The sequence below is a fragment of the Chlorella variabilis genome, assembly GCF_000147415.1.
Source record: "Chlorella variabilis unplaced genomic scaffold CHLNCscaffold_8, whole genome shotgun sequence".
Lineage (NCBI taxonomy): Eukaryota > Viridiplantae > Chlorophyta > Trebouxiophyceae > Chlorellales > Chlorellaceae > Chlorella > Chlorella variabilis.
Window position 1 is genome coordinate 722,676 of NW_005435080.1, and position 12,007 is coordinate 734,682.

A 12,007-nucleotide genomic window follows, 5' to 3' on the forward strand; every position below is an offset into this window, starting at 1 on the left:
GGCTCACCACCGGCTCCATGCACTTGTTGAACAGGTCCTGGCACAGCTCCTCGAAGCGGGCGCGGGAGATGGAGGAGAAGAAGTCGTTGCCTGCGGGGGCGAGGCGGGGGAGGGGGCGAGGGAGGGCAAGGCGGGGAGGACACGCAAGCAGACGTGATGGTCAGGAAGACCATGAGAAGAAAGGGGAGGGCACGCAGCCGCTTGCTGCGCTGGGTAATGGCGCCCTCAGGAGGATCCTCGGGAGGGGCAGGTGCCGGGAGGGGCGTGGATGTTTGCAGGCAGCTTCAGGGAGGGGTGTGGATGTCTGCAGGCACCCCGCCCCACCCTCAAACAGGTGGTCCAGCTCCACCGCCGCCGTCACCGAGGCCGACAGCGTGCACTTGGCCCTCTCGCACGCGGTGCGCAGGCGGCGCAGCGCGCGCGCGCTGCCGGTCAGGTCCATCCCCGTCTTGCACTTGAACTCCTGCGGGGCAGGCGCAAGGGACAGTTAGCAGGTGCGCGCGTGCGGGTGGGGCTGTGCGAGGGAGTGGGATGGGCACTAGGAGGCGGGGCGCACACAGGAGGGCGCAGGAGGGAACACGTGGGAGGCGACAGCAGCTGCATGGGCATGCAGGGCAAGGCGGCGGGGCGCCTGCCAGCGGCTCACGTCAGCAAAGTGTGACACGAGGCGGGAGTCGAAGTCGGATCCGCCCAGGTGAGTGTCGCCCGCTGCACGGCGGGGCAGCAGGCAAGCAGGCGGGCAGGCGAGGTGTGGGTGTGGGCGGAGTGGGCAGTGAGCCCGGCCCTCTGTGCAGCCCCGCTCCCCACACATGACACTGTGCCGCCGCCGCCGCCACGCCGTGCTGCAAACGCGCCAGCCGCTGACCCGCCCTTCCGCCCGCCACGCCGTGCTTTCCACCCTCCGGCTGCTGCCAGCTCACCCGTGGCCTTGACCTCGAAGATGCCGTCCTCAATCGTGAGCAGCGACACGTCAAAGGTGCCGCCGCCCAGGTCGAAAATCAGCACGTTGCGCCCCTCATCGTCCTGCACGGGCAGGGACAGGGCGAGGCCGCAGCGGGGAAGGGCAGCAGGCAAGGATGAGGGCAGGCGCTCCGTCAGGGAAGGTAGTACAGGTAGGGGAAGGTACTACAGGTACGAATTGGGGCGGGCACACAGCGAGGCGTGCGCAGGGGTGGGCGAGGCGCCCACCTGCGCCGCCTTGTCCAGACCATCTGCAGCAGGGAGCAGGCAAGCAAGCAACATGTGAGTGATGCTGTGCTGTGGTGAGGCACTCCTTGCCAGCAGGGCAGGGCAACCGGCTGGACTCGGCGGATGCGGCTGGCAGCCGGCTGGGCTGGGCTGGCCACAGCTCCTCAGCACAGCCTGACCCCCCCCCCCACACCCCCAGCCACCGGCACCACGCCACACCAGCAACATGCAGACGCAGCAACGCAGAGGCGGGGCAGGGCGGCCCACTCACATGCGATGGCGGCGGCGGTGGGCTCGTTGATGATGCGCAGCACCTCCAGCCCAGCAATGGCGCCCGCATCCTGCGGCCAGGCGGGACAGGCAGGCAGGCAGGCAGGTGAGCGGGGCAGGCAGGAGCAGCAGGAGCATTGGGTACATCATGTGGCAATGGCAAGCTCCACTCCCTCCTTCACCCGCCCCACCCAGCCAATTAATATACGACTCCCACCACCACCGCTCCACACACACCTTGGTGGCCTGGCGCTGCGCATCAGTGAAGTATGCTGGCACTGCGAGGCACAGCAGCAGGCAGCACCGACCGGCAGATGAAGGGTGGGTGTAGGTAGCAGGGAACCAGCGGCGCCCGCAGCGCGTCGGCCAGAAGCGCCGGCAGCCGCGGCAGCAGGGCGCCAGGGGAGACCCACGGGACACATTGGCAGCAGTAAGGTGCAGGGCAGAGGCAAGGGGCGCAGGCAGGGCTGGGCAGGGCAGGGCAGGGGCAGGGGCACGGGGCCCACCTGTGATGACTGCCTTGGTGACGGGCGTGCCCAGCTTGGCGGCGGCGATGTCCCGCATCTTGGAAAGCACCAGGGCGGAGACCTCCTCAGGTGCCATGGTCTTGGTGGCCCCGCGGTACATCACTGCGGTACATGTGCAGCGCAACGCGGCGGTACGTTGCGCAACGCGGCGGTATGGTGCGGCACAAAACCCGGGCTTGGGGCGAGCTGCCGTCGGGGGCAATGCAAACAGTGCCAGCGGGGCTGCAGCCGCCAGGTGGGCACCTCCCGGGGCCCACCTTGGATGGACGGCTTGTCTCCGTCGGCCTTGACCACCTTGAAAGGGAAGTGCTCGATGTCGCCTTGCACCGAGGGGTCTGCGCAACGGGCAGGCACCGGCGGAGGGCAGGTGGTGACAGGTGGGGCAAGCCAGGGCAGCTGGGGACCCGCGCCGGCTGCGGCCCACCCAGCCAATAGTCCAAGCCAGGCCGGCCGCCAGGCTGCCGGCACTCGGGCGCCAGGCGCCAGCCGGCGCGGCGGCGCACCCGAGAAGCGCATGCCGATGAGGCGCTTGGCGTCAAACACGGTGTTGACAGGGTTCTGGGCGGCCTGGTTGCGGGCCGCCTCCCCCACCAGCCGCTCCTCATCGGTGAACGCCACCATGGAGGGGGTGGTGCGGCTGCCGCTGTCGTTCTCGATGATCTGCACCCCGCCGTCCCGCCACACGCCCACGCAGCTGCAGGGGAGGTGGAAGCGCGCGCAGGTGAAGGGGGAGAGGAGGAACACCGGTGGCAGGCATACATGGATGGGGCAGAAGAGACGGCTATGCGCTTGGTGCGGCGGGAGGACACAAGAGGGGGCGGCGGACCTGAAGCATGTGCCCAGGTCGATCCCGATGGCCGCCTCCTTGCTGCTAGGCGCCATTTTGTCTGCCGGGTGCCCTGCAGGGGCAGAGGGGCAGCAGATGATTACCAAGCCAATAGGCGGGCTATCCAGGTGGGCGCACAGGCTGAGCAGCAGCAGTGGCGGCGGCAGCGGCAGCCCGGGCATTGCCAGCCCCCCGCCTAGGATCGACCGTGGCTATTGCAGCCGCCAGGCCGTTTGCTGGGGCGGTGCGCAGCGCCACAGAGAGCGGTCAGGCCGCCATGGCGGCCATGGGCGGGGTGTAGGGAGCTGGTTGGATCGCCGGCAGCCCATCGGCACCTGCAGTGCGCTCTGGATGACGTCCCACTGCCTGATCGGGGCCCAATGCGGGATGGTGTCGGCCTGCTTGCCTCCCCAAGGACTGCAACACTGGTGGCCGAATTCACAGGAAATCCACCCCTCCGCCAATTGCTAATGGGGCGGAAACGCCTGCAGCAATACGATCGCCTGCTGACATGGCAGCCACCGCCACTTTCACCAACCCGCCACCGCACCCTTTTGTTGTGCCATTCTCTTCATGGGGCCCCTAGAATTCATTGCCGCATTGGAAGGAGGAACATGCAGCTTACAGCAACAGGAGGCCTAGCCGGGTTATTGCTACACAGCAGCCTCGCCGCCTCCCTCGCGCTGCTGCTGCCGCTGCCGCTTCAGCAAGCGGCAGGCGGCCTTGTGCGCCCGCCAGTCGGTGTGGCTGCACGCCTCACTGCAGTAGCGCACCACGCCGCACCCGCCGCAGCGCCGCCCCCGCAGCGCCGCCTCGCTGGGACCAGACAGGTCGGTGCACCGCGGGTTGGCGCAGCTGCGCAGGGCCAGGGCTCGGGCTCGCTGCACCGCAACCTCAGGCGTCATGGGGGCTGCCGGCAGGGGCAGGCTGGCGCTGCTGGGCTGGCTGTCGACGTAGGCCTGCAGCAGGCCTGCCAGATCAGCCAGCCCCAAGCTTGCAGGCTCGCACTGCTGCAGGGCAAGCACGGCTGGCGGCTCGGCCCCTGCCTGCTGCGGTTCAGGGTGCAGGCTGGTGCCGCCCCCGCCGCTGCCGCCGCTCCCCTTCACATAGGCTGCCACCCGCCTGAACAGGTGCAGCAGCATCTGGCTGGTCTGCAGGGCCGGGATCAGAAGCAGGGCCGTTATTGAATCCGCACGACGGGCAGTGCCGGGCAGGCAGCAGGCGCGGCCGGCAGAAGGCCTGCACCGCACCTGGTGCGGTGCGACATCACTGGTGGGGAAGGAGCTGTCGATCTCTGCTGGCGGCTTGGACGCCAGCTGGCACAGCAGGCGCATCAACGCACGCTGCCGCAGGAGCAGGGGCGCCAGGTGTGGCAGCTCGCCGGGCAGCTGCAGCACCCAGGAAAATGTCACGACGCCGTGCTGCGACTCGCTGCAAGGCCGCTGCAGACCACAGGCGGGGAACGGAAAGGCTATGAAAGGGCAGTGTGCAGGGGAGCGGCGATGAATGCACCGCGCAGTTGACCAGCAAGGCAGCAGCGCGGCTTTGTGCGCGCGCAGCCTGCCCCCTCTTACACTGCGCAGAATGCCCTCCATGGCCTGTAGCATTGCCACAGGGCCGGCATGGTTGGCCAACAGGAGGTCGGCACACGTGGGGGTGAAAAACATGAAGTTGAGCGCTGCGAAGGTCAGGGCCGCGTCGCTGCCATCAGGGTCGCCTGGCCAGCCTGGCCGCGCCGTCAGAGCCTCCAAATAGCACACAGTCAGGCACTGCAGTTGCCTGCAGGCACAGGCCAGCGCAGGTGGCATGAGAGGGGCAGCACAGCAGCGGCGCGTGCAAAGCAGGTGGCGCTGCATGATTAGGAGTCCTCACCGTTCTGTTGCTGATCTGTCCGCATCCGAGAGGCGGGTGCCTAGCCTGCGGTGCCAAGCTGCGGAGGCTGCCATGAAGGCAGCGTTCAACACACTTATGTCATCCCAGTCCCGGATCGTTGCGCACTGGAAGGGTGCGGCGTCGAGGCTTGTGGCGCCGTCCAGCGCCGCCGCAACTCCCCACTCGTACTTGCATGCTGCCATGGCGTTGTTGAATGCTGCCGCCACATCTGCCTCTCCGGCTGCTATGCCTGCCTCTCCTCCGCTGCCTGAAATCGTGTTGCCAAGTTGACGTGGCAGCAGGTAGGCAACGCAGTGGCTTGCAGCTGCCACGGCCTGAGCGGGGTTGGCCTGAAGCAAGTCCCCAAATGTGTCGGCGATTGCCGGCAAGCTGCCCGCTGGCACAGCGGCTGCCATGCCGTTTACCTTGAGAGGCATACGAGACATCAGCACAGCTAGACGAAGCATCGCCTCAGCTGCCGCAGCAAGCGGCGCGCAGTTGCCGCCGCTGACTGGCAGAGGCATGCTTGGATCCATTTCAAGGTGACTGCAGAAACAACACCAAATCAGGGAGGGAGAAGCGCAGTTGTGTGGCGGTGAGCGCTGCCAAACCATGGCAGGAGACCAGCCGAACAGCAGGTATGCGCAGCAGAGCTCCTGCCACAGCGCAAGGATGCGCACACACCGTACCCTGTCTCCTGCTGCTTGCGCAGCAAGCAGGGCAATCAGGAAGGAGCCGGCTGCAACCCACCTGATGCCACAAGCCAGGCTGTCCAACACGCCAGTGAATTCGGCTGCAGAAGTGGTCCATAATTATGATGCTGCAGCTGGCTGCAGCTGGCCCGCAGGCGAGGTGCCAGGTGCAGCAGCCGCCACCGATGCCAGCAGCTGCAGGATGGCCTGCAGCGTGCCGTCGCCCAGCTGCGTTGTGGCAGCGATAATCAGTCGCTCGCGTGCCTGCACCGTTGCCTGCGTTGGACTATCCCCCAGCTCGCCAATGTCACTGAGGAGCACTGCTAGGGAGTTGAGCCCCCACAGAAACAGCCCAACGCTGGCCGCTGTAGCCAGCGCCGCATCAGCAGCTGCCAGGCTGCGCATCACGTGCGCCGTCGCGTGCAGCGCTGCGCCACCGGTGTCGAGCTCGTGTGTGTGGCGGCCATGATAAAGGTCGGCCAGCCCTAGCAGCTGCAGGCATACGACGGCCTTGGACGGATCGGCTTGCACGCTGTCTTGGTCCACAGCAGCCAAGCAGCTCACCAGCAGCCGCACAATGGACGAGTGCAGTGGCGCAAGCTGCTGGCACTCCAGCAGCTCGCGGACCTTGTTCTCAGGGTGCAGCACGTCTGTCCAGACGTCAAAGAGGTTGACAGGAACGTGGCTGGGTCCTGCAGAGGGTGGTACGCAGGTAGGGATTAGCTAGGCTGGACAGATGGCGCCCAAAACCCATGCGTGGTGCCCCTCCCGCATTCCCTGCTGCCGATGCATGCCACACTTGACTCACCGCCCTGCCGCAGCAGCTCTGCAGCAATGGCCGTGCTCTTCTGTAGCCAGCCCAGCAGTATGGGTGGCCGCAGGGTTGTGGCCCTCAGCGCTGCCAGCACGCGCGGCGGGAACATGCCTGGCGTGGTTGTAAAACGCAGCAGCGTAGACACTATCTGGCAGCAATACGTAAAGTGATTCCAAGAAGAATCCAAGTCTGAGCTCCGCAGCGCCATGTCATGCAACAGTGCCAGGTGCGTCTGCAGCGGGATGCTGCCTATAGACCCCAGCCGCAGCGCGTCTGCCTCTGACAGCCGAATCTGCCCGCTGACTGCAGCCTGAATCAGAGTCAACAGCAGTGTATCGACCATCATGGCGCTCCCAAGGCAAATGGTGTGTGAAGATGGTAGGGGGGCCGCCGTGGAAGCGGCGGCCGTAAGCTCGGTGCAGAAGTGGGACAGGGGAGCTATCAGGCCGGCCAGAGCCCTGCAGCACGGGGGGGCAGATGCCCTGCACATCTTCAAACAAAGCGCGGAGCAGAGCCACCCAGATGGCGGAAGAACGCCAGGCGGCAAGGCGGGAGCGGCGTGGTGGTGCGCCTAGACTGCGTTGGCGTCAGCGACCCCGCAAGTTTCTCATTCAGCGCGAACGCGAAATGCATCAGGCGATCACAGGCCGCCGGAGACGCGGGCAGAGACCGCAGCAACGCCTGCATCTCCACCGCGCATACTCGTATAGACGTCATTATTAAGTTCTGAAGTTTGCGCCACCTTCTTCACATCTTAAAGAGCCCGCTGTGAGGTCTGGAATAGTGTAACAGCCTATAAAGAAAGTAACATCAGGAGTCGTCGAAAGAACAGGGGCAAATACCCGCTGCCAGTTACCTATCAGGAAGACCGCCCGCTACAAACACCGTTTGCGGCGCAAAGCAAGGCGTGCTCTCAGCGCCAGAACTTTTCTTGAACACTTCTACAACAGGGAACCACCAGGCGCCTACCAGGCAGTCACATCCAAATCCGCATGCCGCTGCGGTCGTGCGGCACACGGCCGCGGCCCCTGCTGCCGCCATCGGCAGCAGCCCTGCCAGCCCCACCCGCTGCAGCAGTGCGGCCGTCGCGAGCGCCCCGCCCGCCACCAGCCGTGCTGCTTCCAGCTGCCGTCCCGCTCCTGGCTGCCTGCCCCTCAGACGAGGCCCGGGTCTCTGCCGGCGCCTCTGCTGCGTTTGCAGTCGACCTGGCGGGGGTGCCTGCACGGCTGGGCGGCCCAGCGTCGGCCGCCGCCGCCGATTCGGCCTCCCCGCTGGTCGCGCCAGGGGCAGTGGACGAGGCAGCAGGGACCGCCGCAGGTACAAGAGGCATGCTGATCAGTGTGGACCCTGGTGCCAGGCTGGTTGGAGACTGGGGCACAGGCATCGGGGCCAGGGCTGGCACGGGCGGCTGAGGGGTGTGCAGGGCACTGAGGATGAACGGGCTCACCGGCTCGGGCCCGTCTGCAGGTGGCGGGGATACACACAGGCCAGCTCGACGTCAAACCCCTTGCGACCAGAGTTTAGGGTGACGCACCACCGCCTTCCATACCCAGCCAACCACCAACCCATCTGCCCAGCCAGCCACCCCGTCAACGCCTTCCCTTGCCCCCGCCTCACCCAGGGCCGCAATGCACTCCGCCACGATGCTGCGCACGGGGCTGATGGCTGGCAGCAGGGCGAGGTGTGGGGTGATGCCCTCCTCCTGCACCCAGCCAGCCAACCGCAGCAGGCTGAGCAGGCGGCAGGGCACATGTCAGGGCTGTGTGCCCCCTCCGCACGACCCCCGGCGGGCTGCGCAGCTCGGCGGTACCTGCACCGCCGCACAGACAGCAGAGATGAAGCGCTTGGCTGCGCTCTCCTGCTGCTGGGCCGTGGGGCTGTCGGGGTGGCGCTGGTCACTCAGCAGCAGGTGCAGGGACTGAAGCACGGCGCCCAAGTCGGCGCCCTGCAGTCAGTGGAGGGGTCCACAGCAGGCACCACCAGTCAGTGTAGCTCCATTGGAGCTCAATGGGGTGGCCGCTCCCCTCCCCATTGACACAGGATCCAACGGACACGAGGATGGGCTGAGCAGGCACAGCTGCCCAGCCTGGAAGCATTGGCATCACAGAGGGCGAGGCGGGCCGGCACCACCCACCTCTGCCCGGCGGCGGAAGAGCAGAGTGGACTTGATGAGCGTCCTGGAGAGGTGGTGCATGAACATGGCGCGGCCGGCGGGCATGGCGGGCGGCGCGGTGCCGCGCAGCTGTGCTGTGGTGAAGGGAGCGCGCAGCAGGGACAGCAGTGCACCCATCACAGCAGGGGCGCCGGGGCTGCACACCAGCTGCAGGCGGCGCAGGGGGAAACTCGCAAAGTGAGGGTCCGCTAGAGGAGACTCTACGGGAAGCCTTGCGAGCGCAAACAGCCAGGTGTGAAGTGGCAGCGCACCATGTCGAGCAGTTTGCTCAGCGAGCGCTGCACCTGCGCCGAGCCGTTGACAGGCAGCAGCGCCGCGTTGGCCAGCACGCACAGGCTGCTGGCCAGGCACTCATGGATGGCGGCCTGAGGAATGTGCAATGAGCAGGAGGGGAGGAGCAGCAAATCAGGCAGGGGCTTTACCCCAGGTGAAGGCCCCAGTGCTGCCGGCATCCCGCTTCCCCTGACCTCCAAAGTCGCCCTAACTCACCTGGCTCAGCTGGGAAGACACGTGGGGCAGGTGCAGCCCCGCCAGCAGAGTATCCAGAGCGGCAGCCACAAAGGTCTGGGTGGACAGCAGCACGGAGTCAGCTGCGGCGGCGCCAGCAGCTGGCTGGGTGGGAGGCACACCGGGCTCCACCTCGGTGGCACCAGCCACGGCTGTGAGGGATGCTGGCGGTGCGGAAGCAGCTGTCGCAGATGCCTCGCTGGTGTGGGAGGAAGGTGGGCCTGCCGCCGCGGCGCTGGCAGGGGTCGCGGCAGCCGCCGGCGCGGTGCTGGCTGTGCTGGTGGTGCGCCCGAGGGCGGCCTCGGCGCCGGCCATGTGGCGGCTGAGCTGGTGCGCCAGCGCAGCGTAGAGGTCAGAGGCAGTAGTATCCAGCGCGGTGGGGGCTTCGCCGCCATCGCCCACTGCCTCGTACACAGAACCGATGTAGCGCACAGCCAGCAGGGCCTGGCCGGGGGCGGTGGAGTGGGCCACCCGCACTGCCAGAGCGTAGCGCTGTTCTGGCGTCAGCGTGGTGTCGATGCCGTCCTGGCCTGCAGGGGGCAGACAGCAGGCGAACCAGCACCCATTAGGGCCCGAGACCAGGGGCATCCCCCTGAGCACCAGAACTTAAAAGGGGAGGCGGGCGGAACACCAGGGGAAGCCAGCCAAGCTCACCCCAGGTCATCTCATTCCGCATCTCTGGCACAGCCGCGGTGCGCATGTGGCTGCTGGGCGAAGTGCGCCTGGCAGGCAGCACAGGCAGCGGCGCACCGGCATGGCCAGCAGCGGCCGGCGTGCCGCTGCCTGGCGTGACAGCCTGCTGAGAGCGCGGCCCCGTGCTGCGGAGCCCCAAGGGAGACGGGGAGGCACCCAGGCCGCTGGCTGGCGGCGGCGCGGGCGGCTGTGCCGCGCCGGCTGCGGCAGCCTGCCGGCGGTTGTTGGAAGGTGTGGGGAAGCGCTGGTGCAAGCTCTCCAGCCGTTGAAGGAGGCGATCCAGATCCGACTGGTTCTGTTGGGCCTGCCGGACCTGCCCCTCCATTTCCGGCACCAGGGACAGCATGCCACTCAGCTCCCGATTCACGCGATCCAGCACGCGCATCATCAGCGTGGGAGCATCTGCCCCGGCCAGGCGCTGCTGGGGCGTGTGGTCGGGCACGCGGGAAAAGGCGCTCGGCCAGCGCAGCTGCTGCTCTGTCTGGGCAGCGGGGGCGGGCGGCACACGGGCAGCGGGGCTGCGCCACCGCGGCAGGGCGGCAGCACCAGCTGGCGCTGCCGGCGCGTCGGCGCCGGGGACCAGGCGCGCGGCCATGCCCTGCCTGCTGGCCTGCTGGCCCTCCGCGGCCGCGCGGGTGCCTTGCTGCCGCGCCTCGGGCCACCGATCCTCCATCACCGTCAGCAGCGCCTGAAGCCCCGCCCCAGCGGAGCTGCGCTCCTGGCGGTTGAGCTCATGGGAGGAATGCAGCGACACGGCGCGGCCGCCGGCGCCGCTGCGCAGCACGACGCGCTGCTCCAGCACGGCGGGGCGCGGCGCCTCGGGTGGTGTGGATGTGGCGCTGCCGCGCTGCACGCACTCGTCTGCGCCAGGGACCAGGAGGCAGGGACGGGTGGGTTCCAGAGCGGAGGACACGGATGTGGGTGCCTGCTCACTCCCTGCGGTGCTGGGGCCAGCACCCACAAAATGGGTGGATATGTATAGGCGCTTCCTCTGAGCCCAGCCACTCACCGGGCAGCAGCAGCTCTGCCAGGGACTTCAGGGTGGTGTTGAGCGCCAGCGCCGGCATGCCGATGGGCAGCGGGGCGCGGCACGACGGGCACTTTGGCTGGGATGCGGCCGCCGCCAGCGCCCGATTGAAGCAGCCGCGGCAGGCGGTGTGACCTGCAGGCGCGCTCAGTGCAGGGGTCGCAGAAGGACGCTGCCGGGCGCTTCCTGGCCAGGCCTTGCAGCCCTGAACAAGTGGAGTGCACTGTCGGCCGCCTTGCCGCCACCACCCACCGGCCGCCCACTAACCGCAGGGCAGTGTGCTGGGGCGCACGGAGACTTCGTAGCAAATGACGCATGTCAGCTCCTCCCGCACCTTGGCAAGCAGGCCCTCGGGCAGGCTGCGAGGAGGTGGAGGCACTTCATCAGGCAATGGCCGCGGCAGCCACAGCACAAAGGAGCTTCCTGCCTCGGCGAGCTCTCACCCGCAGCCCCGCGCTTGCTGCGCGCTATTCGAGTCGGCGTTCTCCATCCTGCAGCGCAAGGTGGGCGTTTTGGAGAGCCGCAGGCTGGGCCCGCTCCTGGCCAGGAGCCAGCGGACCAGGCAGTCGAAGGACCGGCGGGGCGACTGCGCTGGACTCAATGCGAATGAGCGCAAACGATACTGGAATTTGGCAGAGGGCGCCAACCGGCAGGCCAGCGCAGCGCACAGCATGCCGCCGACCACTAGGGCGCCGTTGAGCCCATGTGTTGCCCGCTGATGTGGCACCTCCCCCGATTCGTCTGGCTCATCAGGCACGCTCTCTCCCGCGATCCCTCCCTTTCCTTCGCCTTTCAAAGTCTCTAAGGCTTCTATTTCTCCCCTCCCGCACCCCGCAGCTGCCGCAAATTTAAAATTATGAACCAACCTGTCATCCTTTATGCCTTAGAACGGCGCCAAAACGGCGCCAAGAATGTGTTTCTCACTAAGTCAGATGTAGAGGGCATCATCCGGATCAAGCAGGGCGACCAGCAGGCGCCCTCAGGCCGGCGGCGGCGGGGTGCGGGAGGGGGGGCGGCAGTGCAGGGCGGCACCAAGAACTACAGCAAGAAGGTGCTGCAGTTCTTCCAGGTGCTGAAGGGCGCTGGCGGTCAGGACATCCTGTGCCGCTGCGTCAAGCGCAGCGGAGAGTGGCGGTGGTGCCCCGTGGTGCCGCTCGAGGAGCTGCCCCGAGTGATCAAGGAGCACCACGAGCGGGCGACTGGCTTCAGCGGTGTGGAGAAGCTGTACACACATGTGAGTGATACAAGGGGTGCAATGCTGCCGCCAGACCAACTGGAGAGTGCTCTGCATCAGGCAGCAACCGGATGCATCGCAGCAAGCACGGGGGGTGCGGCACGGCCCAAGGTGGCGCTGCCCTCCTCTCCATCTATCCCTCCTTCCCTCCCTCACGCCGCGCACTCCCCTGGTCCTCGTGGGT

The 12,007-nt window shown here is 67.3% G+C and overlaps 2 protein-coding genes across 2 annotated transcripts in view; both read right to left on the reverse strand.

Moving 5' to 3' along the window:
• CHLNCDRAFT_57615 (hypothetical protein) overlaps positions 1–5,108 on the reverse strand; it is a gene marked incomplete at its 3' end in the record, with an annotated part of 8,805 nt that extends 3,697 nt beyond the window's left edge. Inside the window, exons 1-15 of the mRNA XM_005848409.1 lie at positions 4,684–5,108; positions 4,386–4,590; positions 4,062–4,253; positions 3,572–3,962; positions 2,812–2,884; positions 2,489–2,679; positions 2,243–2,320; positions 1,965–2,087; positions 1,696–1,736; positions 1,460–1,529; positions 1,189–1,211; positions 921–1,023; positions 647–708; positions 325–463; positions 8–90 (exon numbers count right to left, since the gene is read on the reverse strand). Coding sequence (XP_005848471.1) covers positions 8–90; positions 325–463; positions 647–708; positions 921–1,023; positions 1,189–1,211; positions 1,460–1,529; positions 1,696–1,736; positions 1,965–2,087; positions 2,243–2,320; positions 2,489–2,679; positions 2,812–2,884; positions 3,572–3,962; positions 4,062–4,253; positions 4,386–4,590; positions 4,684–5,099 — 2,190 coding nt within the window. The 5' untranslated portion in view covers positions 5,100–5,108. The remainder of the gene's footprint in view (positions 1–7; positions 91–324; positions 464–646; positions 709–920; positions 1,024–1,188; positions 1,212–1,459; positions 1,530–1,695; positions 1,737–1,964; positions 2,088–2,242; positions 2,321–2,488; positions 2,680–2,811; positions 2,885–3,571; positions 3,963–4,061; positions 4,254–4,385; positions 4,591–4,683) is intronic.
• A 387-nt stretch (positions 5,109–5,495) lies between these two features.
• On the reverse strand, positions 5,496–11,079 carry CHLNCDRAFT_144872 (hypothetical protein; the record flags this gene model as incomplete). The annotated part of the gene is made up of 13 exons (XM_005848410.1): positions 5,496–6,067; positions 6,184–6,647; positions 7,536–7,650; positions 7,807–7,891; positions 8,000–8,134; positions 8,324–8,509; positions 8,614–8,727; positions 8,852–9,399; positions 9,524–9,591; positions 9,709–10,423; positions 10,572–10,724; positions 10,857–10,948; positions 11,033–11,079. 13 exons carry the CDS (start codon positions 11,077–11,079, stop codon positions 5,496–5,498), a joined length of 3,294 nt encoding a protein of 1,097 aa, XP_005848472.1.
• Positions 11,080–12,007: the final 928 nt, after the last annotated feature.